General features: G+C 35.4%; 1 protein-coding gene and 1 non-coding gene across 21 annotated transcripts in view; both read right to left on the bottom strand.

The window, feature by feature from the left end:
* The window catches only part of Zfp638 (zinc finger protein 638), a 119117-nt gene that overhangs the window by 1848 nt on the left and 90369 nt on the right, over positions 1–26900 (bottom strand). For 8 of the 20 annotated variants that reach the window (XM_006236749.5, XM_006236750.5, XM_006236753.5 and 5 more), the window contains 12 exons: positions 25827–25958; positions 22492–22620; positions 21660–21701; positions 20859–20993; positions 18991–19113; positions 12712–12749; positions 7580–8795; positions 6929–6994; positions 5145–6060; positions 3472–3573; positions 1022–1120; positions 133–251 (listed from right to left, as the gene is read on the bottom strand). In XM_006236749.5, coding sequence (XP_006236811.1) covers positions 133–251; positions 1022–1120; positions 3472–3573; positions 5145–6060; positions 6929–6994; positions 7580–8795; positions 12712–12749; positions 18991–19113; positions 20859–20993; positions 21660–21701; positions 22492–22620; positions 25827–25958 — 3117 coding nt within the window. Of the gene's footprint in view, positions 1–132; positions 252–1021; positions 1121–3471; positions 3574–5144; positions 6061–6928; positions 6995–7579; positions 8796–12711; positions 12750–18990; positions 19114–20858; positions 20994–21659; positions 21702–22491; positions 22621–25826; positions 25959–26900 lie in introns of those variants that run through there. The other 12 variants (XM_006236751.5, XM_063286060.1, XM_039107600.2 and 9 more) reach the window with 6 other exon arrangements.
* LOC120102633 (small nucleolar RNA SNORA5) lies at positions 1677–1805 on the bottom strand. The gene has a single exon (XR_005504259.1). It is a non-coding gene; the product is annotated as a small nucleolar RNA SNORA5 (small nucleolar RNA).

Raw genomic sequence — 26900 nt, 5'->3', positions numbered from 1 at the left:
AATCAGGGACTTTTCAACTTAGGAGCAATGAACTGTGATAAATACTCAAGTTCTCACAAAAAGTATATACTTTAGGCAGACTCATTTTAAATCAAAAGATGGTGACAACACTTGAAGATTTGTATGTGTTACCTCTGTATTTTGTTTGTGACGTGTGCTCTTGCAGTGATTTGCCATTGCTTTTTCACCTGAGTAGAAGAGGGAGCAAATTGGGCAGAAAAATCCAGCCTTCGGAACAAGAAAGTCTAAATCTAGAAGACAGGAAGAAAGAGACAGAGAAATCCATCAACAATGTGTCAATCGATCACTTTATCCGAACCTGGCAAGCACACCTAACACATAGTACACCCCACCCACACACACAGAGTACATACTGCTGTATACTTAGAACAGCAATGAAGCCATAAAACATGGATTTATTTTATTTGAAGATCTTGAACCTAGGACACTCTACTACTAAGCTCTATCTCCTAGCAGTTCAAAACATGCATCTTTATTCCAGAATCTCCAGAGAAGCCAGAATGCTAATGGCTTCGAACGTAGGTTAAAGAATGAGAGAGTAGTTGGGGATTTAGCGCAGTGGTAGAGCACTTGCCCAGCAAGCGCAAGGCCCTGGGTTCAGTCCCCAGCTCCAAAAAAAAAAAAAAAAAAGAATGAGAGAGTAGAAGATAAACATCTCAAAAACACCCTATTAACGTTAAAGATGGAAAAGCTACACAATGCTGGGCTGCTAAACAAGTAAAAAACCCTTCAATTCAGCATAGTGGTTACAAGCAAAGTTTCCTATTAGTAACTGGAGTTTTTGCTTGGGGACATATAACCCAGTTTTTACCATAGCAGCAAACAGAGTACAACAAGAAAAAAAGCATATCCCAGCCTTCAAGACTAAAATGAAAACATCCATGCCAGGATTAAATAAAAAATACCCTAGATAAGTTGTATTCAGGAACACCAGGCAAGGTTAACCTGCTCACTTTTGACTTCACAGGTATTAAAAAGCAAATGTCATTTTTTACTTTACCTCCAGAGACATCAGATGTCACTGATTTGCCTATAGAAGAGTCTTCAATCTTCCTACGTTTTTCATCAGGTTCTAAATCCTTTAGTTCAGCTTCATCAACTAAAGTCATTAAAAGTTCAAGGAAAAACATGAAGTTATTTAAAGTAGATTTGCCAAATTAACATTAGATATTTTCTAAATTTCAAAACTAATTTAAAACTCATTGAACTTTGAATATGCCTTAGTTAATGATTCCCTGATCCGAGTAGCAAATATAGATATATTCAATGGATGTAGGAGAAATAAGGCTAAAACCTATGTAAAATTTTATTGGTATAGCTTCAGAAAAGATAAGGGTGACAATCAGTATTATTTTTAGTTAAATTAGGAAACAGAGAGTCTCATGATATCTTTGTAATCTTCACATCATTGTGAAATACATTGTATTTGCTCCCACACAATAGTCTTGTTTCCATGCTATATATTTGTGTGTATGCGTGTGTGTGTGTATACACACATGCATATATATTCATATATATATATATATATATATATATATATATATATATATATATGATCTAAATTCTGCACGAAACACTGTCCTTTCCTCAACCCTGTCGCTTTCTTGTTCTCCCTTTCTTTTAGCCCTCACAGTCCTCTTTTATTTTTTTTTCCTTGATGTGTGTGACTAAATTCATCCTGAACCTGGCATGGGAACAGGTCTCAGGAGTCACAGTTTCTATGGCAGCCTTCTGGGCCAGTGCATGCCATCATTAGGACAGGCACTGAATTTGACACAGCTACACACAGTCCTCCTTTTAAGAGTCAAGTTCTGTAGTCTTGGCAAGAGTTAATTTTAATTTGGATATTCCAAATTGGAGGGAAAGTATGAGATCAATGGAAATAAGCACAAGGAAAGAGTAATTCTGTCCTAAAGTTGTTCCTACCCAGAAACTTTAATCTTACCCATCAAATCTTAAAAGTCTATTGAGGGCGTATACATCCTTCCCTTGACTTGATGGTCAAACAACTCATTCTTTCTGCTTCTGATCTCTTATTTTCTTTACTAATGTAATAAATTTTAACTTATTTATTACTTTATCTGCTCCTGCCACTCCAAAGGCATATGTGCTTTAATAATGGACTGATTACACACGACAGTATTATATTATATAAAAGCTACATAATAATTAAGAGTAGACTAAAATAAATCATTTAAGTTTAAAATTGAGTTGCAAATGACTTTCTGAAGCTATTAGGTCTTTTGAGGAAATTAATAGAAAAACAATTATTAAAAGAACCATAAATCTTTGACAAAAAAACGAAACAAAAATACTAAGGAACTCACATTAGGAGCTACTGGTACAATACAACTATTAACTACAGCTTAGTGTAAAAATTTGTTATAGAAAAGAGTAAGGGATACCAATTTGGTCATGAGACATGATAAACAGTAACAAACAATGCCAAGAACTCAAGACTAAAATAAGAGGGGAAACATTTTAAAAATGTCTGGATCAGTGCTTCTCAACCTTCCTAATGCTCTGACCCTTGAATACAGTTCCTCCTGTTGTGATGACCCCAGCCATAAAATTTTGTTGCTATTTCATAAATATAATCTTGCTACTGTTATGAATCGGAACCTAAATATTTTTTGGAGACAGAGGTATGTATTCCACAGGGGTAGTGACCCACAGGTGAAAACCACTACTCTAGATGCTGTATTTTGTTGCTAGGGGGTATTCCAAAGGCAACACTGACTTTTGTCCCTTAATGACAGAGAGTTTAGTGTAGTTTATGTGTAAGGAGTCGATAAAGGTAAAACTCAAGGTGGCCATCAGAGAAGATTCATTCTCTTTGGTAAATAGAGAAGAAAGCAGTGAGGAGTTAGCTAGGTAATAGAAAAGGAAATGTTATCACCATTGGTTAGCAAATAAAATAAAAAGGTGTGGAGGATGCAAGGAAGGTAGAGGGATCAGATTCAAAGAACTTTTCCTCCAACCAGAGGGCAAAGACGGAACTACAACGAAGATGGTGAAGGACACTGTCATCCTGGAAGAGGCTTCCTTTACCCTTCCTAATCAACAAACCCTTTGAAATCAGGAATTACCTTAGCACTTTACTGCCAACAAAAGGAAGGATATTGGATACAATGACATATTAAATACAATGACAAGTTATCTGTTGGTGACAATGTTTATAATCCTTATTTGTATCAACTTAAATATTATTAATGCTGCTTAAGCATTCTGTTTAATTTATTGGCTGGATGCCTGGAAGCAACTGTAAGTAACAGATAGATCTGTTCTAGTGTCACTGTTCCAAAACCTCTCTAAATTATGAAGAAAGAAGTTTACAGGGCTCTTCTATGCCTGCCTGATGCCTTTCTAGTTTCTAGCTGGTTATACGTGAAAGCTCCATCATGATCTCATGTTGTGTGTTTTTTTTCCCCACCCAAATAGCCCCTTTACCTCCTTCACTCATTTGGAAGGCCTCTTCGCCTTTTGCTGGTTCTGCCACTTTTTGTGAGAGTGATGCTTTCCCAAGTCTAACTCTCTTCAATGGCGTTTTAGCTTTAAAAAGAAAGCCTAATTTATTGCTTCATTAACAGTATTTAAATTGCTTTAAATTTAACATATTAAACTAACTAGAGATTCTAATATTTTTTGCAAAAAAAAAATACCTTACATTTGGGGAGATTGACTTTTTGTTTCTGAGACTTTCTTATGTCTCTAAAGCTGAGTGCTAGATTGCGGGCATGTGCCAGCACACATGGCAAGGAAACAGTACTAAATAAAAATCTATGTTAAAAAGCAGTTTAGTTAGAATAACATCTCATGTTTTTCCTTTTTTTGTTTTGAACAATTATTCCTTTCACGGGATGGCTTTATACTTTCCCTGGCCAATCCAAGGAGATATTCCTGATATTCCATTCTTACTTTAGTTAAAAATTTCAAGGTTTTCTTTCATTTAAAACAAAAACAAAAACAAAAACAAAGACACGGTTTCTCTGTGTAACAGCCCTGGCTGTCCTGAAACTGCTCTACAGACCAGGCTGCCCTTGAACTCAAGATATCTGCCTGCCTCTGCCTCCAAAGTGCTGAGATTAAAGGTCCACACTACCACTACCTGGCTTACTTTTTTTTTTAACCTTTACAAAGTAAACATTTATTAACACATGAAATAGTTTCAATTATAACATCTAAGGAAACAAAATAAACTACTATTTGAACTCCTCACCAAGGTGACTTTATTCTGTAATATAGTATGTCAACTGGGTTCAAAGTTTTCTAAATGGAAATTAATTTTGTCCTGCAAGCAAGCAAGCTGCTCTATTATTCTATACCATCAAAATCATTGTGCCATGTGTGGTGACTCTCACCTGTAATCTTGGCACTTGGGAAGCAAGAATATTCTGAGTTCAATTCTGTATTTTGAGTTCTAGGCCAACATGGGCTACAGAGTCAGACCTCATCTCAAAAGACCAAAATCTGCCAGGTGTGGTTATTCACATCTTTAATTCCTGTACACAAGAAGCAGAAACAGAGATAGCTGATCTCTGTGAGTTCAAAGCTGCCTGGTCCACAAACGGATTTCCAGGTCAGAAAGGTTCACATAGTGAGAACCTGTCTTTACAAAAAAAGCTGAACAACACCTCCATGATTTTTCCTCCTGCTTTTTCTAAACCTCAGTTTAAGCCACAAGTGGGAGGCACTGTAATGTGAACACTGTTCACTTTAAAAACTCGTTCCCCGGAGTTGGGGATTTGGCTCAGTGGTAGAGCGCTTGCCTAGCAAGCGCAAGGCCCTGGGTTCGATCCCCAGCTCCGGAAAAAAAAAAAAAAAAAACTCGTTTCCCCCCCATCCATAATACAATCTATTCACTGAAGCTCTACACTGGCTGCTTCACTTTGTCTCCCGGTTTTGACATCCTTTCTTGAGGTTTAACAACGTGGTATAACCTGTGCTCTATAAACTAAATGTGTGCAACCGTACCTGTTTCTGTGGAAAGCTTGAGGGGTTGTCACTGCCAGCTTATAGAAAACCAACAGCATGACATTATTCCCACTGTGACACTATGTTACCACCAGTTTTAAATGTAATCTCATGAAACAGAAAAGAAATGAACACTTTCAAGTATCTACCTGCCAAATGTCTTTCAGTCATGGTTTTCAGATCTTTCTGTGTAACAGTCTCACTTCCTGGACCTACTTGGGAGAAAGGATCAAGTTTTGTCTTCTTTGGGTCCACAGCTCTCCTCTTTCTAGTTCCTTTTTTATCTGTACGGTGGTCAATTTTGCCTTGTGCTAACTCAACTTTTGAATCATTGTCTCCATCCTCTTCATCTCCAACTTCATCCACAGTAACAAAATTCAGTTCTTCTTTAAGGTTGTTAAAATCAGCCAGAGAGTCTTCATCTTCTTCAGTTACTTCATCCAAAGTCATTAAATGAAAATCACTGCTATCATCCTGTATTTCATCTACAGTAACTAAAGTAGAAGGGTCTTCAGGCATCTGGGAAGAAATGAACCCAATAGAATCCCTTTTATCTCTTTTAGCATTCAAAGTAGCAAAGGTTATGTCTGCTGACTCTTCTACTTCTCCAATTTCATCAACAGTTACCAAGCGTTCCTGTTGAAGATCTCGCTCTTCAGCCATGGACAGGACAGTAACATCTTTAGGTCCACTGTGGGGAATGCAATCATCTTGGTCAATTAGTTCATCTAAGGTAAGAAGGGAGTTAGAATTTTTTACCATTTCTTCCATATTGAGCTCTTCTTCATCAATGACTTCATCCACAGTGACTAGAGCTTGCGCAGTTGAATCTTCTTCCTCCCCTATTTCATCTAATGTTACAAAGGACAATTCTCCCTCAACACTGTGAGGAACAGAAGTTTTCCCCTTTTTCTTTTTTAAGTTAAGTTCAGGGGATGGAGAAATTTTGAGGGCTTCCTTTCTTTTTCCTTTTAATGGATTCTGCTTGGCTTGAGAAGGATTTACTTCTTCTATGACTTCATCCACAGTAACAAATTCATCCAAATTAAATGTAAATAATGGTTCCTGTTAGAGAGTTAAGAATCAGCACTGTCAACTATGACTGACCACTGGCTAGTCACAGTAAACTAATATGCAGATCATCTGTGAGAATTTCACTGTAAAGACATTCCCTAATACTAAAACAAAATTAATGTTTTATTTTAAAAAGGTTCCAAAGTGATAAGGCTAGAAAGATGGCTAAGTGGGTAAAAGTGCCTGGCACCAAGTGCACTGGAGTTTAATACCCAGGTCTAATGGTAAAAGGAGAGAAGTCCTCTAACCTCCATATATGTAAGAGTATATACATTCAAGAATATACACACACAGCACACAATTTTAAAAGTAATAATTTATACTTTAAAACTACATTTCAAACACTTATCAAAACAACTGTCATACAAAGAATCTACTCTTCCATATGTTAAGTATCTAGCAAATGTTCACTTACTAGACACCTAAAAGTATCTCAAAAATAAAAAGGAGTTTACTATATCAATTAATTTACATGTATTTTTAACTCATATAATACTAAGGAAGTTTGAAGTTCATATTGATAAAACTCTGAGACGATTACTAAAACTTAATAGCTAATATAATTGTATTTGAAAACATTATTTTAAAATTGGTACCATAGTAAAGAAATTTCTAACAGGTTTTGGCATTTAATATGTTGTCAATGAACCACAGCTATCACACAGAGTATATAAAACTATTTGGTCTACCACAGCAACAGCACCAAAGAATTAGTGGAAAGCATTTCATTCCTATATACCTTTCACTCTCTTCAAACCCACATTGCATTAACTATGAAAAGGTGAGGGCAAGTGTATTAAGACAGATGGGTACTGCTGTGGAAGAATGTATATAGAGAATGCAGATAGTCTCATTTTACCTCTTTCGATTTGGAACTTCTATCAGTAGTACTTTTAGAATTCTTAGTGTTCTGCAAAGCCAATGCCTAAAATATTAAGAAATACAGAAAAAAAAATTTATACCCAGGTTATTACTGTTCTTTAAGAAAAAAGAAAAAACTTAATTAGCAAATGGTCAATTATGCAAACAGTTTTAACAAATATACCAAACTAAATCAATAATCATTTAATGGTATATGAAGTCTCTAAAAGCTATAGCTAAATTCAGTTTCTAAGATCTTTTTTCCTCTTTGCCCACAATATCTAAGTTTAGGCAATTAGTGAACTGATAAAAGAAGTTTTAATTTCAGAGGAACAAGAATGCCAATGAACATCCTAGGAGCTACTACAGACCCATCCTTTAAAGCAGTTATTGTTTGGACCAAAGTTTAATTCAGCTACATTTGTGATCATGTAATAATTTCCAAGTGTGTGAGTAAATGGGAACTTTGAGCTCAATACTCTAAATGTCTACCAGCTTTTTTATCAATGGAACTGTTTTAGACAGGGAATTGGGAGCTTGGGGCTAGAGTGAAGAGATGAAAACATGAACCAAAACTACACTTCCTATTTTAAAGCTACAGCGCTATGCACTTCAAAGGTACACCGAGCCATTCTTCTACTCTCCTCACCTTATTGTTGCTGTCATCCCGTTTCATGATGGGAGGTTTAGTCTCTGTTTCCTGAGACTGTTTTGTTATGTCCTTGTAATCCACTTTAGAATCCTTGCACTGAAGGGCTGAGATCCTTCCACTGCACCCTCTGTTAACACCAATCTGAGTGGGTTTGGATTTACTGTTGCTTTCTGCCAAGCCTGATCTGGTATTTTTAAGCAGACCAAATTCCTTGGCTGAAACTTTCTTTTCAGCATTTATTTGCTCTCTAAGCACAGGTTTTGGAAAGATGTTCTGACTTTCAGTTTTTGAAGGTGTACTTTTTGCTTTAGGAGAAGAGACCACAGTAGCCTTGATGCTTGACTTACTACTGTACACACTTGATACAGTCAGCACACTAGTTTTACCAGTTTCATCAGGCTTACTGCTCTGCTCCACTCCTTTAGCTGGGTCTGCCTTGATTACAGCACTTTCAATTGGCTTTTCTCTTATGGCTGCAATAATCTTCTCCAGTTTTTCTGCAAATATGTTAGCTTCACTCTCCTCAGCCTTCTCCATTTTCATTTGTAAATCCATTCTGGTCCCCGTAGTACTAAATTCATTTTCCTTCTTTTCATCCACACTACCTTTTTCAGTAATATCCTTTTTGCTCACAGACTTCTCATCTTCGTAACCTCCTTGTACTTGGGTCACAATACAAGCAGATGGCAGTACTTCTGAAACAGTTTCATGTTTATCCACTTCAGCTATGGCTTCTACCATAGGCTGTGCACTTCCAGAAAATATATCTTCTGTTTCAGATGGAGACTCTTCTAGAATTCCCTTGATGTTCCTTTCTTCAATGAAGACACTGTCGGATCCTGGTAATTCTGTTTCAAGGTTTGTAACTTCTGCCTCTTCCTTTTCAAAGTCACTGGCGTACATCTGCTGCTTTAAAGCAGACTCATCTATATTTTCACTGAATAACTCAATATTGGCTGGAGTGGATGCTACAAGAGGAATTTCTATGCTGACCTCTGCTCCTTGAGCTTCAAGTTCTAGTGTTTGAATTGCAAAGTCAGACTCACACAAGGCTTGTTTGGGTTCTTCCTTACCAAGTTCTTCCTGATGCACTGAAGGTTCTGTTCCAATATTGGAAGTGGTTTCTTCTTCAACCTCACTAGGTTTAACAGAGGGACTATCAGCTGCTGTTTGTACCTCACTTTCATCAACAGGACTGTTTTTCAAGTCAGGGCTAAAAGTATTTAAAAACAAACAAAAAAGAACACAAAACAAACAAAAATCAAACTATGATGAGAATTCAATCATTGTAAAACCTTGTTGATGCCAACTGTACAGGTTTCCTAATGCACAAATGATAAGCACTGGGAAATCCAGCCAATCAGCATTAAAGTGGCCAAGATGTTCTGATGGAAATACACAAGGTGAACAATATAGAGAGCTTCTATCTTTTTAATTCAAAGGAAACAACAGAAAAACTAGGAGTGTTAATATCTTCCTTTTACTTGTGTGAGTTAACAATTTTTCACTCCTGCTTCAGGTTTGTACCTAAAAAGACTGAACAAAAATTTGAGACATCGCAGATTATTATTAGCCCTTTACTCATGACACAGGTAGCTAAACAAAGTGTGTACAGTTTTATAATAAAATTAGTGACCATACATGTAACCTTAAAATGGATACTGAACTTCCATAAAAACAACATGAAACTGGCATGGAGAGAAATGCCATTTAACCATTTTATCTCCTTTTTGAATGCAAAAGACCTACTTTAAATTTTCTAAAAAAAAATGTATTTATGAATGATAACATTTAAAAGAAACCTTTCTTTAGAATCACCTAGGTAACTTTTGAAGATTTAAAATTCTAAGTAAAACTGTTAGAACTACCTAAACATAACATACACTCTTACTATAAACAAACCACTCATTTAGTTATCATATATTTTGATTATCTAGATAAACTAAAGAAAATGCATGGCTAATTGTATATAAAAGGATCATGTCTAACACAGTCATGTAATTTTGTTACAAATGGAAAGTTAGAGAAAGACACCAGAAAGGGATCAAACATTATAATATAGTTAGTATTATTAACTCTTTGTTTCCAAGGAGAGGATAAACTGTCATTTCTGACATGCTTTTCAGAAGATGGCCACATGTGCTTTACTTGACACTAGATAATGTCTATCTCTGTCATAAGATGCTATTTTTATTTCAGAGATTTCAAAAAGGTGCTATCTGCCCTGGCCAGGGTCTAATTGTTAAATTAAATAAATTGGTTCCCCCAGAAGAATAACCGGAAGTTTATAAATAAACATACTGTTCCCTGTGAAGCATAAGAAGTTTAAGATGAACATCTAGGGACCGTAGGTCTTAATAACAATATATAGTAATTTCTGTATGAACTATTTAGTATATTCAAGTGCTCCCATCTTAAATTATTGCTATTTCTAACACCGAAGATACCAAGGGCTGATATTAGGTATTCAAAACTCTTGGAACTAGAGTAGAATCTGTGGTCAAGCACAAATATGACGAAAAAACAACTGTGACATTCAAGAGTTACATGGATATTCCTCAAAGTACAAGCATTTTGAAATTACAAGATTCATATCTATAATAAAGAATGAACTCAAATTCCTGCCTCATTAGTGAGCTATATATTGATCCTAACGATTTATAAATTGAACTATATAGAAACATTTATGAGTCTGAACAAACATGAAGACTTTTTAAATATCATCTGAAAGATGTAAAAAGCTTTCTCGATTACCATATTTAAAATGTTTAAAAAGTTACCATTTACACTAAGAAAACTACACAATTCCACACATGAAACACAGGTCTGTTAGTAAAGATAGCTCAGTTACATATTTTGCTTCTGTGACGGTCATTTTAAAGTTTATATTTATTTGTGTGTGTGTGCGTGCGTGCACACGCGCCTGTGTGAATCTATGTACACTGTGTAAGCACAGGAATCTTTGGAGGTCAGAAGAAGGTACTGGACATTTGGAGCTAGAACTGCACAAAGTTGTGAGCCTCCATGTGGCTACGAGAAATTGAACTTAGGTTCTCCCAAAGAACAACAAGTACTCGTAACTGTTAAGATGTCTCTCCAGCACCTAAAGACTGTGTAAATCTTTCAGTATTATAGTGTTTTCTTAGACATTATTTCAAAAGTGAGTATCTATTCATTAGCTATAATGAAGGAAAGTTTCAATGTTAATGATCAATTTAGTTTGGAATACCAGTGAGATGTCAAATAAATGACAATATTAAGACCAGAGTTAAAAGAACAGTTTTGTTTGCTTGTATTTGTTTTTAAGGAAATGAAAGGAAAAGTCACATTCAGAGTAACAACATGAAAAAAATTCCAGAAAGGCAATTAATTAGTATACGGTGATCCTACTTCCCAACCTCATCAATTAAGAATTTCCCAAAAAGGAATACTATAAAAGCTAGACATGAGGGTAGAAGATGACACCATAATGCACACATCTCAAGACAGTTTAGAATAAGATTTAACAGAGAAAAGTAATTGCAAAGTTTCACCAGGTATTCCCCAATATTATTTTAAAAAAGGGAAATTTCATCTAGCATCCTTATTTAAAGTCATAATCAAATGACACATAAATAGGATATATTTAGAGAGGTTAATAAAGGATAATTTAAGTTACTATTAAACTATTAATATAAAATTTCCTCAAAGCAATCTGTGATTAGAATTCACATTAATTAGAAACAAAAAAATTATGCTTTAAGGTAAATGGGCAACCATATTTACTTCTAAAAGACTCAATATTTAAAACAAATAACACCAGTACAGTTTTTTGGTTTTTGGTTTGGTTTTTGGGGGAAGGGTGTTATAGGTTTACTCCAAAAGTAATGTTAAATACTCTAGCCATACCCCACATTTTTCTCTCTGTAATACATGTCAGAAAAAAATGAAATTGGAAGCAGTTTTAAAAACATCAATTTAAGACTAGAAACTATCTGTAAACATATCAATATTGAGTTTCTAAGAAGAATCCAAAACCAATAAAAAGACAATAACCCACTGTTTCTGATTAAAAACAAGTTTTTGCAGATTAAAAAATTAAAAAACAGAATACACAAAAATAAATTTTGGGGGAAATCTATTTCTTACTACCAATAGAGCAAAACTGTAGGTCTGCCCATACGAACACGTATGACATTGTAATTATTAAGCTTTCTATGGACTTTCACATGACTATTATTGGTTGAGGGTAAACTTTCTTTTAAAAAGCTATGTGGTGACACACGGTAACCTCAAATGGGGCTTATGAGTTACCAATGTATTTAATATGCTCATGATCATTTTAACAACCCCAAATAGTCCGATTTTATAAAAAACTAGTTAATGAGAAGAATTTTATAAGACATTGTAAAGTATCAAATAATTACTTTTCTATTTAAAGATTTTCAAATTATTAAACTTATAAGATTTTTAAAAACAGACAATAAATAGTAAGCATCATAGCTAAAACAAATGTTTTTGTTGGTAGTTTGAAAATCAAGCTTTATTTGTGGATACGAAGTAGTAAATTTTTGGACAAATACCATTCTATACTTTCAAACAGTCTTAAATTGTACCAACTTAAAAAAATACACTGGGGGCTGGGGATTTAGCTCAGTGGTAGAGCGCTTGCCTAGCAAGCACAAGGCCCTGGGTTCGGTCCCCAGATCCGAAAAAAAGAACCAAAAAAAAAATACACTGAACATTCTATTTTTATTTTAAGCTAATGAAATTTTAAGATGGAAAACATAAAACTGCATTTAGCTATTTTGGAACAGAACAATCTAGTGAAGAGCATATCATACCTATCACAGATTGAACTGCTCCAGATGGTTTACAAAGCATAAAGAATCAATATTTTTATACCTGATTCAAATAGTTTATACATGCAGTTTCTCTAAATAGTCAATAAACACCTGAATGAGTTTAAATATAGCCATCAACCAAAACAATCCCAAGGGCCAAACAGAACCCAAAAGTAAAAGGACAACAAGCTTACACATAACCAACAGGAACAGTCAGGTAGGAATTTCAGTACATAATAGTTACTCTAAGATCCAGAAATACTTAAACACAAAAATCAAGAAGAAAAAAACCTTAAAGCAACATACCTTTCTTTTCCAAGTTCTGGATCATTCTTCTTTTGAACCTACAATATAATTCACATTTTATTAGAGGTTATTCTAGTGGATCTTCAGTATTTAATAAAATACAGATAATAAAAGTAAAAAGAAGTAGAAAACATTAGTTTTCTGTATCTAGACAATCTAGATATTCCAAAAAAAATTTTTCTTATTAAAACCTGCCGCTACGCTACAGAGTAAGTCCAATTACCAATTTATGAGATATTGACAGATATGACAAACCTTTATAAAATCTAAAAGTCTGAAAGTACATCTTTTACTTAGAAGGAAACCAATAAACATGACATAAACACATTCCTTGTAGATTTGGTTTTAAAGATTTGTATTTATAAGGAAAACTTAAAAGTGTTCCACTAAATTGGGCATAGTTCAGGCCTATAACCCTAGCTACTTGGAAGGTGTGAATTCAAGAAGTTAAGACCAGCCTGGGCAACTTAAGGCAAATCTTCAAAGCAATATGGAGTAGTGGGGCTGATGGCTAGGTTAAAAAATTATTTGTCATGCAAGTACAAGGGTGTGGATTCATACTCCCAGCACAAATCTCAGTGCTGAGTGGATGGGGGGATAGAGATAGTAAGACTCCTGGGTCATGTTGTCTAACTTGTCAGTCTAACTCCAACAGTGAGCTCTAGCTCAGTGAGACAATTTATGTCAAAAAGTAAGATGGAAAAGCCATTGAGGAAGAAACCCAGCATCTACCTCTAGCCTCTACACAGATGTATACACATAAACGCACACCTACAAATGCTACAGCAATAATCCTTTTAAATATGAGTGTCCCACCCCTCCCCAAAGCAATGTAATGGAGGACCAAAATGAAGGGCTCAATGAGCTGTCTAAAAAAATGAAAACTAATACGTTTGAAAAGGTTGCAGGGACACTAGGAAGGTAGGAGTCAACGTGGAAGAAGTTAAGAGAAGAAATAATGCAGATGTAATCAAAACACATTTATGAAATTCAAAAGAATTAACAATAGCTTTTAGATTTAAAAAAAAAATCACTTCAATGATTTTCACAGTAGGACTATTGAAGCCTCTTTAAAACTCTTAAAACTTTGTGTTTTTATATTCAAGGGAAAAGAACAGTGTGAGAGAATAACCTGAATGAGGAATGCAACCCAGGAACTGAACTCAGGTGGACTGAACTCAAGTGGTCAGGTTTGGGAATAATAAGTAATAAATTTCCTTTATTCAAGAACCTTGCTGGCCCAGAAATTCTCCCATCACCAGAAATATACTAAGGTCTTTGCCATTGCCTGTCTGCATAAAAATATCTTCTTCCTATATTTATACAGTTTTCTTCCTATTTCCTTCAAGTCGTCCAAATGATTCTTCTGCAGGGGTTTATAACTTACCATTTTAATATATAGAATTCCCCATTCATTTGTGTCTGTCCCTTTATGTGGGGAGTTGGGTGGGTTGAGGCAGGATTTCATGTAGTATAGGCAAACCTTGAACTAATACTATTCCCTTGTAAGTGTTGGAACACCTGGTATGTGTCACCTTATCTGACTTTTTAATCCTTTTTATCTTTTTTTTTTAAGATTTATTTATTTATTATATATAAGTACACTGTAGCTGTCTTCAGACACACCAGAAGAGGGCATCAGATCTCATTACAGATGGCTGTGAGCCACCATGTGGTTGCTGGGATTTGAACTCAGGACCTCTGGAAGAGCAGTCTGTGCTCTTAACTGAGCCGGTCTCTCCAGCCCTAATCCTTTTTATCTTGATTTGTCTTCAAAGTACTTTTTATCCTCTGATATTTTATTACTTGATATCTCTCTCTCTCTCTCTCTCTCTCTCTCTCTCTCACACACACACACACACACACACACACACACACACACACACACACACACACACACACGCGGATCTTTCCTCAGTTAATGCAAGAATTTAGAAAGATTAGCAAAAAGCACAGATATTAAGTATAAGGCTCTATTATTTATCTCTGCTACTGAAACACAATGAAACCATTAAAAAAAACCCAATCTAAATTGGATTGAATTTAATTTTGTTTTGTTTTTTGTTTTTCAAGCCAGTTTCTCTGTGTAGTCCTGTCTGTCATGGAATTTGCTCTATAATAAGGCCTGCCTCTGACTCCCGAGTACTAGGTGTATCACCAAACTCACCCTGATTCTTTTAAAGATGTATTTATATTACTTTTCTACTTATATTCTATTATACAGTCATGTAAACTAAGAACATGTAAGATTTTTCTTATTTAATACACTTTCTAATAAACATAATAAAACACATTTTTTTTTCCTTCCAGAAAGCAATAATGGATCAATAGCACCTGCTTCTACAGAAACTCATAGTAGTTCTACCAAGTCTCTTTTTCTTTTTTTCCTGAGAAAAGGTTTCTCTGTGTAGCACTGGCTATCCTGGAACTTGATCTGTAGACCAGGGTGGCTTCTAACTCAGAGATCCACCTGCCTCTGCCTTCTGAGTGCTGGTTTAAAGGCTTGAGCCACCAATGTCTCCACCCAGTTTATACAAAGTCTCTTTACAAGTCAGTATCCCAACGAAGCTACAAATTTCAAAATTACTAATTTATATCATGTATTGTTCCCATAGTAATCAAGACTGTAAGAGATTAAAACAATTTTTAAAATAACCATAATAATGAAGTATCTAAACTCAGGAGAAGTCTGATCACTATCTGAGACTATTCTTGAGATCACACTCATAATGTATCTTGAGCTTTCATAAAATCCCTTTATGCCTTCTCAATTTCTTAAAAATTTTTTGTAGAAGAGGAGGAGACAGAAAGGTGGAGACAGGAGAGAGGAGAGGGTGAGAAGCCATGGCAGGTGATGTTAAGATTCTGCTCTGTGTATTTACAGGTTGTTATTAATGTTCTTAAGGGATGGATGGTACCGGGCTTTGTATGATTAAGTGGGCAATTATATCTTATCAATTGGATCTAAGATTATCGTGTTGTGTGTTCTTTTATGTGACAGTTTGAGTGTAGGAAAGTGTGCAGCTGGGATGTGTTTCCGCCAAGATATCTAGCAGATATCTTGGGGCACCACGGTGCAGGACCTAGGGGGTAAAAGACAACCCATACTTTTTTATTCTTTTATTTTTACAACAACAGATGGCAAACCAAGGTGATGGGCAAGAATCCACTAGTAATCCTAAGAGAAAGTTTTTATTTTCTAAGAGGAGGCCAGCACCATGTTAAGTCATGTGATATCTTAAGCACGGGAATTCAAACAAGAAACGGGGAAGCCACCTGGGATGGCAGGCTGTAGGTCTCCTATTGTGTGATAAGTAATGGCAGCTCAGAGAGTTAGAGATTAAAAGCTGCTTTTTAAAGAAAGTTGTTTAGAAAGTCTTTCAGGATACTCAAATTCTTTTTAACGTAGGCTCCACGGGAATTTTGGGTTGGAATCCTAGTTAGACAAGCTACTTCTTAATTACAGGTATTATTAAAAGATGATTGAGTTTGTTTTTAGAAAGAAGAGAGTAAAGAGATTACCTGAATCAGGTGGGGATTTTCATCCATGGTTCAGAACTTAGATAGGGAACAATTAGTCACTACCTCCAAGTAGAGAGTTGTGATAAATGTCTGTAACACCAAGGAGAGTGAATGCAGACATATATTATAGAAGTTATTAAGGTTAAAGAAAAATCTGTGGCTCCGGGTAGAGAGCTTAACAGACTGAGATATTTTGGGCAAAAGTCCTGATTTGATATGTTGTTTATTGACATTGGAATTGATAGAAGGTATTTGGTTTGTTTTATGAATTACCCCACTAAAGGCCATATGGCTCGTTGATTCCGGCTAGCGAGGGTTTGTGGTTACTTCTGATATTTACCACAACAGGAAGCTCGAATTCTCTTAACGTGGGCTCCACGGGAATTTTGGGTTCATTTCTTGATATCATAGAGTACAAAAGCCTATCAGGCTCATTGTTTAGCTTACTTCCTTTTTAAAAAATGGTTTAGTCTTCATGATGGGTGTGACTTTGAGTTTTATGGTTATATTATTACTCTGAGAGAGAGTGCAATATACAAGCTTTTCTGATTTCAGACTAAGGAACACAGTATTTTGGGAGAAAGATTTTGTCTTTGTGCTTTGTGCTTTGTGATTAAGCTCTGGAAACCTCACAGAGTCATACTGATCAGATTTGATGGAGGTAGACCGCCTGAAAAATTTATTCAGGAGAATCAAACAAAAAGATATCTCAATTCTAAACTTTTGTCTTGAGAGTTGTATTTTACAGAGTCTGTCTACTTGGAATCCTGGTCTCAAGGACTTTCAGCCGGGTCCAGTCAGGACACATCGGCTACAGTATTTGCTTCATTCTTCCTACCCCCTAATCCCCAAGGATATCTCAACAGCTTGAAGAAGTTATAGAGGAGTCGTCGCCCCAATTCCCTGGACATGGGGGGCTGAAAGTGGTTATTCTAAAGTTGTTTTTATGAGGAATTTAAAACTGCTTGTAATTTGACAGGAGGAATTAGTTAGATTGAATTATACAGTCATAATCTCATTTGATAACTAAGCTAAAATCATCTTTGCTTTGAAATAGAATTTATTTGTTAAAAGTTCAAAAGTACAAGGTTTAGAGCCAGTCCCTCTATTAATGTCATTACAAACTTCCAAGTTGATTATACATGTGAGTTAAGGGCCAAATAGCAAACATATTGCTGACTTTGTGAGAGAACTTTCAAGATATTATTAAGATATAAAGACAACAGTCCAGATTGTCTTATATACATAGATGGTTTTCAAAAACGTCAGAAATCCACAAAATTTGAGATTTAAAGTTATTTATCTTTTGTTGAGACATATCTGCTCCTAACAGTTCCCCTTTGGTGGATTTAATGAAGAATGTGAACATCTGTACCTCCAGGTGAGGCAATACTTTGTGGCTAGACAGCCACTGCACAAAACTGCCTGTTTCATCTGCAGACTAATACTGTCCAGAGAATGACAAATTATGAAGAATAGTTGACTGATAAACCCTGCAAAGACAGGGTGATCAGCCCTTCAAAATCTGCATTTCAAGAGTCTGTCAGTTGATTTTGGGCCAGAAGGCTGATGACTTGCGCTTACATGTTGCTAACAGGGGACTGTGCTAGTGGAGATTTGTCTCTACAACCTCTCAGTTCTGGAAGCCGTGTTAGGCTTCCTTTGTGTATAGATATTTGGTCATTCACAGATTTCTAACGGGGTTGAAGACATTATAGTCTCATAGCCTATCAGGCTGTTTAACTCTAAATATACATATTTTATTGGATAGTTATCAGATAGTATATAAGCTAGCCAAGATATAATACAGATTTTAAGCTTTTCTTAAGCTGGAATGGATAACGAAATGTTCTGTTTAACTGATATCGTGATGGACTGGATGTTAGATATATTTTATGTTCTTAATTACAAAATGATAATAGTTGTGCTCAGCTTATATTTGAGAGAAAAGTTTTTTTTTTTTAATTAGACAAAAAGGGTAAAATGTAGGATGATGTCACAGGTGAGGCAGGCACAAGATAGAAGGAGGCCTGTCATTGGAGAAGGAAGGATGGGCAGGAGAGAAGTTTGAAGGAAGAGGAGGAGACTGGAGGAAAAAGGAAGAGACAGGAGAGAGGAGAGAGTGAGAAGCCATGGCAGGTGATGTTAAGATTCTGCTCTGTGGTTGGGGATTTAGCTCAGTGGTAGAGCGCTTGCCTAGGAAGCGCAAGGCCCTGGGTTCGATCCCCAGCTCCGGAAAAAAAAAAAAAGAAAAAAAAAAAAAAAAGGGCTGAATCATTCAGTTCAAAACTAATGGTACCAAAAAAAATAAAAAAAATAAAAAAAAAAAAAAAAGATTCTGCTCTGTGTATTTACAGGTTGTTATTAATGTTCCTAAGGGATGGATGGTACCAGGCTTTGTATGTTTAAGTGGGCAATTATATCTTATCAAGTGGATCTAAAAAAAAAATTTTTTTGTAGATTTATGTATATGAGTGTTTTGCCTAAATGTATGAGTCTGTACCATGTGTGTTCCTGGTGCCCACTGAGGTCAAAGGCAGCCCTACACTCCCTAGAATTTGATTACAGAAATTGTGATTGGTTGTGAGTCACTCGGATGCTAGATACCAAACCTGGGTGCTCTGTAAGAACAGCCAATGCTCTTGACTGCTGAACCATTTTTCCAGCCCAACCTTTTGAACTTCTAAAATAACAAAAGCTGATTTAAAAACAACAACAACAACAACAACAACAACAACAACAACAACCACCACTTACCTCTGAGTCCATCTTTGGAGATAACGTGCAGCTCAACACATGGTCACCTATGTTCTGTGGATTTTGTTTCAGAAAATTGTACATTGACAGAGCAGATTCAGGACTTTCTAATTGAAGAATCACCTTTAGAAAGTATGAATTTAAAAATTACAAGTAGAATTAGGATGTCATCTAACAAATTACACTTTTTAATATACACCCAGAAGAACTGAAACCAGGGACCCAAAACATTTATTTACTCACTTACATTTCAAGAAATATTAGGCACAATAGTTAAAAAAGATGTCTACCAACTGATGAATAAATTTTAAAAATATAGACTATATTTTTAAAAATACAGAATGCTGTTTAGTCTTAAAAAAGAAACTGATATATGCCAGGTCAATGAGTCTGGAATACACACCAAGTAAAGTAAACAACTGCAAAACAGGAAATACAATTAAAATTCCTTATGGCATCAGATGTTATTTTTATTTTTAGAAACAGACACAAGGTGCCAGTTGAATGGTCTGGATGTTAAAGAGTTACTGTTTAATGCACAAGAAGTGAGAGTTTGAGAAGACAGGAAAAGTTATAGAATTGTATGGTGGTGCGATAGTTGCACAAAGTATGTCCAATGCAGCTGAACTGACAACTAAAGTTTAAATGGTAAATACATAATTTACAAATGCATTAAAAATACTAAGCAAAACAAAGGGATATTAAAACTCCTTTCTTTCAAACAGAAGACTAGTGTCTGGGGCTGGAAAGAGGGCTCAGGAGTTAGTGCTCTCCCAGAAGACCTGAGTTTAGTTCCCAGTACCCACATTGAGTGGCTCATAACTTTTGGTAACCCCAGCTCCAGGGAATCTGACACCCTTTTCTATCCTCATACACACAAAGACACAGGCACACATGGCAATACACACAAATCCATAAAAATTAGAACATATACACACCAACCCCTCAACCAACAAAACAAACAAGCAAACAAACAAACAAAACCCCAAGGCCATACAAACAACCAAAACCCCATGCAGGACTAATGTGCAAAGTTTTAGAGTTCAGATTGCTTATGTGGCACCTGTGTGCTGTCTTTCCATCCTATGCCATGCCTTATCTAGAGTACCAGACAGGCTCTATTTATCAAAGAAAATCAGTAGCTGCCTGTTACTTAATCGGCTTATAAGGCACATTTGGTCACTACCATACCATTGCATCATTTGCAACATACTTATAATTATTATTATTTTGTTATTACAAAGTAGTTTTGATACAAAGTATTGCCTTTTAAAATAATATAGTACTGACAAAAAAAAATTTTTTTAGATAGGAATATCACCCGCTAGCCCAGAGATTCAGGAGGAAGAAACAATACTGTAGAAAGTTAAATATTAGCATGGGCTACACAAGAGAACACTGACCCCATAAAAGAAAACTAATTATAATAGATATATAGCTGCAATACATAATAAATATAGAAAGCAGATTAAATATAAAAAATCAACAATTTTAGTTTGAAATTTTAAGTACAGAAGTCAAATCATGAAATAAAATTGACAAGTAGATCAAAATCAGTGTTTTACAGTTAGAAAGAGGTTTTTAAAAAACCGATGTAACATGCCCTTCACTTTATGAGGGTAAAAAAGCTTTGCCATGCATGGTTATATAACTAATGTATGTAGCCCTCTGGTAAGACATGCTCCTTCGCTCTCTCTGTGAATCTTATTTCTCTTTAAAAACTAAAGAGAGATCTTTTCTTTTTTTGAATTACAGTCCAAAAAAACTGTTCTAATGTATTATAATGGTTGAATAATGTTTACAGATGCTTCTACTCAAAAGACAAGTTAGAAGCTGCAGACTGTAACATGCATACAGGCTATAATTACCTTGTTTCTGTTACTCATGAACACATAGCGATCCACTTTCCCAAACTGATGTCCAACACAAAGCACACACTGAAGTCCGTCTTCAGGTAAATTGTCAAGATGTACAAATCGGTTGTAAATTTCATCAATATTTGCCTGTATTTTATTGGAGTTTTTTTTTAAATAATGTGGAAAAAAAGGATAAAAATTAAACCATAATTCACTGGTTAGCATTAATTTAACACTACAGTGGTCTTCCCATTCCCAGTGTGGGGATTAAACTTAGAGCATCATGTGGCCCAGAAAAGACCTTTATATCTGATTCATATATAAGAGAATCTCTTATAAACCTCGACTGTCAATTAATAAAGACAATGGCCAATAAGCTGAGGTGTAGGAAATAAGAGGGAGCCAGAGAAACACATGGACTGAGGAAACTGACATAAACCAACAGGTAAATAAAGGAAGAAGACGGCCAAAACTAAAGAGGGGTAACTAATCAAGCACTAAACATAGGAAAATAGTTAATAGTTTATTAAGTTAAGAGCTAGTCAGGGAATGAGCCAAAGCTTATGGCCTAGGCATTTAGTAATAAAGGGATCTGTATTTCCTCTATGCTCACTAAAAAAATCCTCAAATATCACCTATATGGCTACTATAATGCATTTCAGTGTATAAAAAAAATGTTTGTATCAAGGACTATGATACCCTTTCCATTTTTACCAAGAGCCATCTGATATCTTAGTCAACTTTACTTCTTAAAAAGAAAAAAAACCCTTTCAAATAAACCAGTCAACAAAAGCATTTAAATGTGAAACTTACCTCCGGGTCACTTTCTTGAATCAAAGTTGTAAAGAGAGCTTCCTAGAAAGCCAAACATTCAAAAGTAAAAGGTAAAAGCTCTGACTCATCCACAAGCTACTACTCAATCATAATCTGTTACACAAAGAGCCACACAGATAGGTGTTATCCAGTCTTCCATAAAATCAGGTAGCATAAGTCCTACTCCTTTAAAATATAGTTCTTAAACCTTTTCTCTTTGATACTACTGACACGTATAACAATCCAACTATTGCCAACAGGTTAGGATGACTATCAGGAAAAGGTTTCCTAAATTTTCATTTCTCCCAGCTTCTATGAGATTCTATCTCCTTTTAAGATGTACGGACACTGAAATGTTTTTGGCATCAGTCAAAGCTGAATTTGAACAGATTTGACTTTCATGTTGGGATCATGGCTTTGTGGTCAAAGTACCTGAAGGAAGCAAAACACACAGTAGCATAAGGAGTGATTCTAGGACTTTGGCAGCTTTAAAAGACTAAACAATGAGGAACAGGGGACAAGCTTCATATGCCTAAAACACAGAAGGTTTATTGATTGACTAAGTCTGACAAATGAGGAGGAAAAATTAAAGACAATTGCCAGTATTCTGCTTTGATTGTCGGCCAAAGTGGCAGTCAAGAACAATTTCCTTTATTTAATTTTTTTTTTAAGTAGGATTCTGTCTTGGCTCAGTGGTCAGAAAAAGGAGACTTTTATAGCTTGAAAACACTGTGACCCCCCCCCCCAATAAACTAGATAATAAAAAATAATGAATTTGATCTTAAAATTTAGTAAAATCTAGGAATAATGATGGTTTATGTCTATTACTTACCTCATCTTTTAAATCTACATCCTCAGGAGCCATGCTTATGGAGAGCTGATTTCCATCCATGCATATTGGGAAGCACGTGTAAAACTTTACCATAGAATCTGCAGATTTTTTGTTTATTTCTATATATGCCTTTAAATATAAAAATTATAAAAATTAAAAATTAATTCTTTCTTAGAGTTAAAGGACTTATAGCAAAGTCCACAGGCTAAAATTAACATAACAACAAGCAGGAAATAAGTGAATCTATATGCAATATTAAAAAGAGAAGCAAAACACATTATAAAACTGATACTGAAAAAGTCTTGTCTATTTAGCTGTGTTTTATTTCTTTGAGACAGGGTTTCTCTGTGTAACAGCCAAACAGAGGTCCTCCTATGCCTCCGTGTGCTGGGATTAAAGGTAGTGCCACCATGCCCACCCTGTTTGTTTATTTTTGATATAGGGTTTTATTCCAGACCCTGGGACACTGGAATTAAAACCAGGAACTATTTCAATGCAATAAAAAGTCTTATGTTTTGCATTCACAACAGTACTTAGCATAAGCAAACATTTTTGTTTTATTATTTTTTAAATATTTAAGATATTTAAATAAGTCCTTAGCTTTAAATTACTTGTCATAAGTGGTGTAATGGTATTTCTAGTTACTGTGCCTGGGACAACTATATGCCCTTCATCCAGTGAGTCCACACTATATTACCTGGCCATTAGTGACTTAATGATCATTTGTTATCAACTTGTGCAGCAACCTGTGTTCAAGGAACCTTTATTTTAATCATGGCCACAAAGTATAACAACAGTGATGCTAACAATTATAACCACCAAGAAGAAGCCCTCAAAGGTACTTCCTGTAAATGAAAAAGCAAAAGTGATCAGCATAACAGACTGAGGAAAAAAAATGCATGAAGCCTGTATGAGTACTCAGTGAGTAAAGGTTCTTGTGGCCAAGCTTAACCACCACAATTCAATTGCCCTCTGGCTTGCATGCATATACTGTAGTACATACATGGTCACATATTAAACACAAATAAATATATCTCAAAAACAAAAAGATAAATTACATGCTGATTTTGGTAAAAAAAAATTATGGTAAGAAAAAAAATCCTTGAGATTATAAAGTTGAGGAAAGAAATGTGTGCTAGCTTTGCATTAGTCCTTTAAACTGCCACAATTAAAGTGTGTGGGATAGAAATGCTTCATTAACAAGAAAGAGATGTTAAATCTGTGTATGCATGAAATATGAAGAATACCGAATACCTAGGGTTCAGTACCTCTCAAGTTCAAACATACACAGGGGTCTTGAAACACAATTCTCACAGACAAGGGGAAACGACTAGTAGGAAAGTCTGGTATTTATCTATATAATTTTAGAAAAGTATTTTATCTCCAAGTATTTAATAATTCTACTCAATACTAAACAAATCTGGGCAGATAATACCTTGGTTTGCTGGCTTAGATTTTTAGACATATCTAGTAGATATTTACTAATAAACATCTAGTAGATGTTTTGGTATTACAATATAAACTTATCAATTTGAATTCTTTTTAAAAGCTCAAAATTTCTCCTTTTACTTTATCATATGAAACAATTGTGCAGCAAAAGAATAGAGTGCTTTCTTTTTTCATCTTCCTTTAAACATTACAAATAACCTGTATCTAAAAATAAGCTTTAGGGGGCTGGAGAGACAGCTCAGTGGTTAAGAGTACAGGTTGCTCTTACAGAAGATCCAGTTTTGATTCCCAATACCCACACAATGGCTCACAGCCTCCTTTAACTCCTGTTGCAGAGAATCTGATGCATTCTGCTGACCTCCAAAAGGACCAGGCACACATGTGACAAACAACCATACATGAAAGCAAAATATTCATATAATAACAATAAAGACATAAAACTATAAAAAGAAAGCTATGATCCATATCCTGTTTCCCCTCTTTTAAAGTGTGTACAATTCAGTAGTCTAGAGAGCTGTGTAACCATTACACTTAATTTAAAACTGCATATAACTCACCTTGTATTCGCCACTGTTCTGTAAACACACTAGCTGATGGTCCTGATCCATGTATCCCACTACTTTAAAAAATTGAGTGACTGCCAACTTGGCTGGGTCATAAGACCTCCACTGCCCAAAGAGTAATACTTTTAGATTCTTTCCAGAAATCTCCCCTCCTGTAAGGTTATTACAGCACCTCCCACAGTTGTTTATTAACAAGAAATTTTGTTGAGCTATTTTTAAAACAATAGTTTTATATTGTTATAGTTTTAATAGTTTATGTTTGTATATTTAATAGTTGTATGTTTGTAATAGTTATGTTTATATTTTAATAGTTTTATGTTTGTGTGCTTGTATGAGTTTAAGTGCACCGTATGAAGAATACAGGACCCCATATGGGTTAGAAAGGGTATTTATTGTATCTTTTGGAACTGGATAGGTAGTTCTGAGTTGCCAATATTTATTAATCTTTCTGTTGTCCTACTAGTGATATTTAATAGGCATTAAACAGTTTCTAGACTCAAATTGATGTCAAAATAAAAATAAATCCTAAAAAAAATTAAATAGTGTGTATGGGGGTCTTGCTGCATGTATGGCTGTGCAACACACATGCCCTTGGAGATCAGAAGAGGGCATCAGATCCACTAGGACTGTAGCTATAGGCTGTTGTGAGCTGTCTTGTAGATGCTGGGTATCAAGCCTGGGTCCTCTGGAAGAGACGCTCGAACACTTAACTGCTAAGTTACCACCCCAGCTTTCCAAATAAATTGTAAAAAGAAAAAGAAAAGCAAACAATCAAACCAAAACCAATTATACTTAATTAGGACAATACTGAAGTAGAAGATACTTAAGTTTTTCATTTTCAAATCCCTTAGTTAGGCTAGGGCTATAGCTTAGCAGTAAAGCATGTACCTAGCCCTACGTCCAATTCCTAACACCCCACCCCGACCCCTGAGATAGTTAGGAAAGAGGAGTGGAGGGAAAGAGGGAGATTGAGACTGGCTGATTATAAAGCCAGGCTGGGATAGAGGACCATGAGTTTAAAGCCAGTACAAGTAAAACCCTGTTTCAAAATCACAACACAACACATAAAAAGGTTGGGTTTTTTTTTTCTTTTTCTTTAAATCACTAGCTTAAAAGGAGATTTTCAGATAATCCCTAAAATTTTTAGTATTTTTTAAATTTTAGTGTTATCAAAATACTTATTTTTTTTTTTTTTTGGTTCTTTTTTTCGGACCTGGGGACCGAACCCAGGGCCTTACGCTTCCTAGGCAAGCGCTCTACCACTGAGCTAAATCCCCAACCCCATCAAAATACTTATAATATAAAGTTATCATAAATTCTTACCTTTTTATGAGATGATAAAACCAAAATATCCTTCAAAGCACCAAATGGTTTTGCTAAGTTGTAAATTTCTTCTGTAGAATATCCTTTATTAGGCAAATTAGAAATAAAAACTACACTCATTTCCTCCATTTCCTTCAAAACAAATTAAGAAAGTGATTACTATTTACTACTGGAAGGAAAGCCAAATACATCAGGAGGCTGATAAGGTCTCAAATTAATGGTGGTTTTGTTTTGTTTTTTTTTTTTTTTTTGAATGAGAAAGGCCCCATAAGGCTTATACATAATATACATTTGAATGTTTGATATCGAAGGTGAGGTGTGACCTTATTGGAGTGGTTGTGATCCTGTTGGAGGGGTTAATGCCAGGTCCATTCTTAGTCTCTCTGCTTCCTGTTTGTGGTGGGGGGGTGGGAGTGCGTGCATGCCTGCCAACTGCCATCCTTCCTAACCTGATGAAAACAGACTAGCCTCTGAAACTGTAAGCAAGCCCCCAGTTAAACACTTTCCTTTGTATGTTGACTGGTCATAATGTCTCAGTCACAGCAATAGAACAGTAACTTAGACACCCTTAGAACTTGAAAATTTACAATTTTCAATTACATAGAAGAATTACAGACATACCATTTCTCATCTAGTCCAGGTCATCAGTCTCCTTTTGGCTTACTGTTTTCAAATAGAAATTCGTATCCCCCTATCTCTGACCACAGCTCCTTCCTTCACATATGCTGTGCCTTACAATGCCACATGTAGATCTAACATCTAAACCAGTGTCTTCTCATCTTCCTGAACATCAATCTCTCCCAGGCAGTATTTTTTAAGTTCATCTATTCCCTTTATGATCCTTATACCAACAAGTAAGCATTTTACTGCTTTATTTTGTTCTACAGCTATTTATTCTCTAAATTGATTTTCTCATTCATTACACTCGCTTTTCCTTTTGTAGAAATTGGGAAAATTCCAGAACCTCTATGGTAAACTTGGCATATTTTGACCTTAGGGGGTAGAAAGGAAAACAAAACAAAAAAACCTGTGTGATGGTTTTTATATGCTTGGCCCAGAGAGTGGCACTATTTA

The sequence above is a fragment of the Rattus norvegicus genome, chromosome 4, assembly GCF_036323735.1.
Source record: "Rattus norvegicus strain BN/NHsdMcwi chromosome 4, GRCr8, whole genome shotgun sequence".
NCBI lineage: Eukaryota > Metazoa > Chordata > Mammalia > Rodentia > Muridae > Rattus > Rattus norvegicus.
The sequence above is the reverse complement of the archived record's forward strand: the minus strand, read 5'-3'. Positions and strand labels throughout refer to the sequence as shown.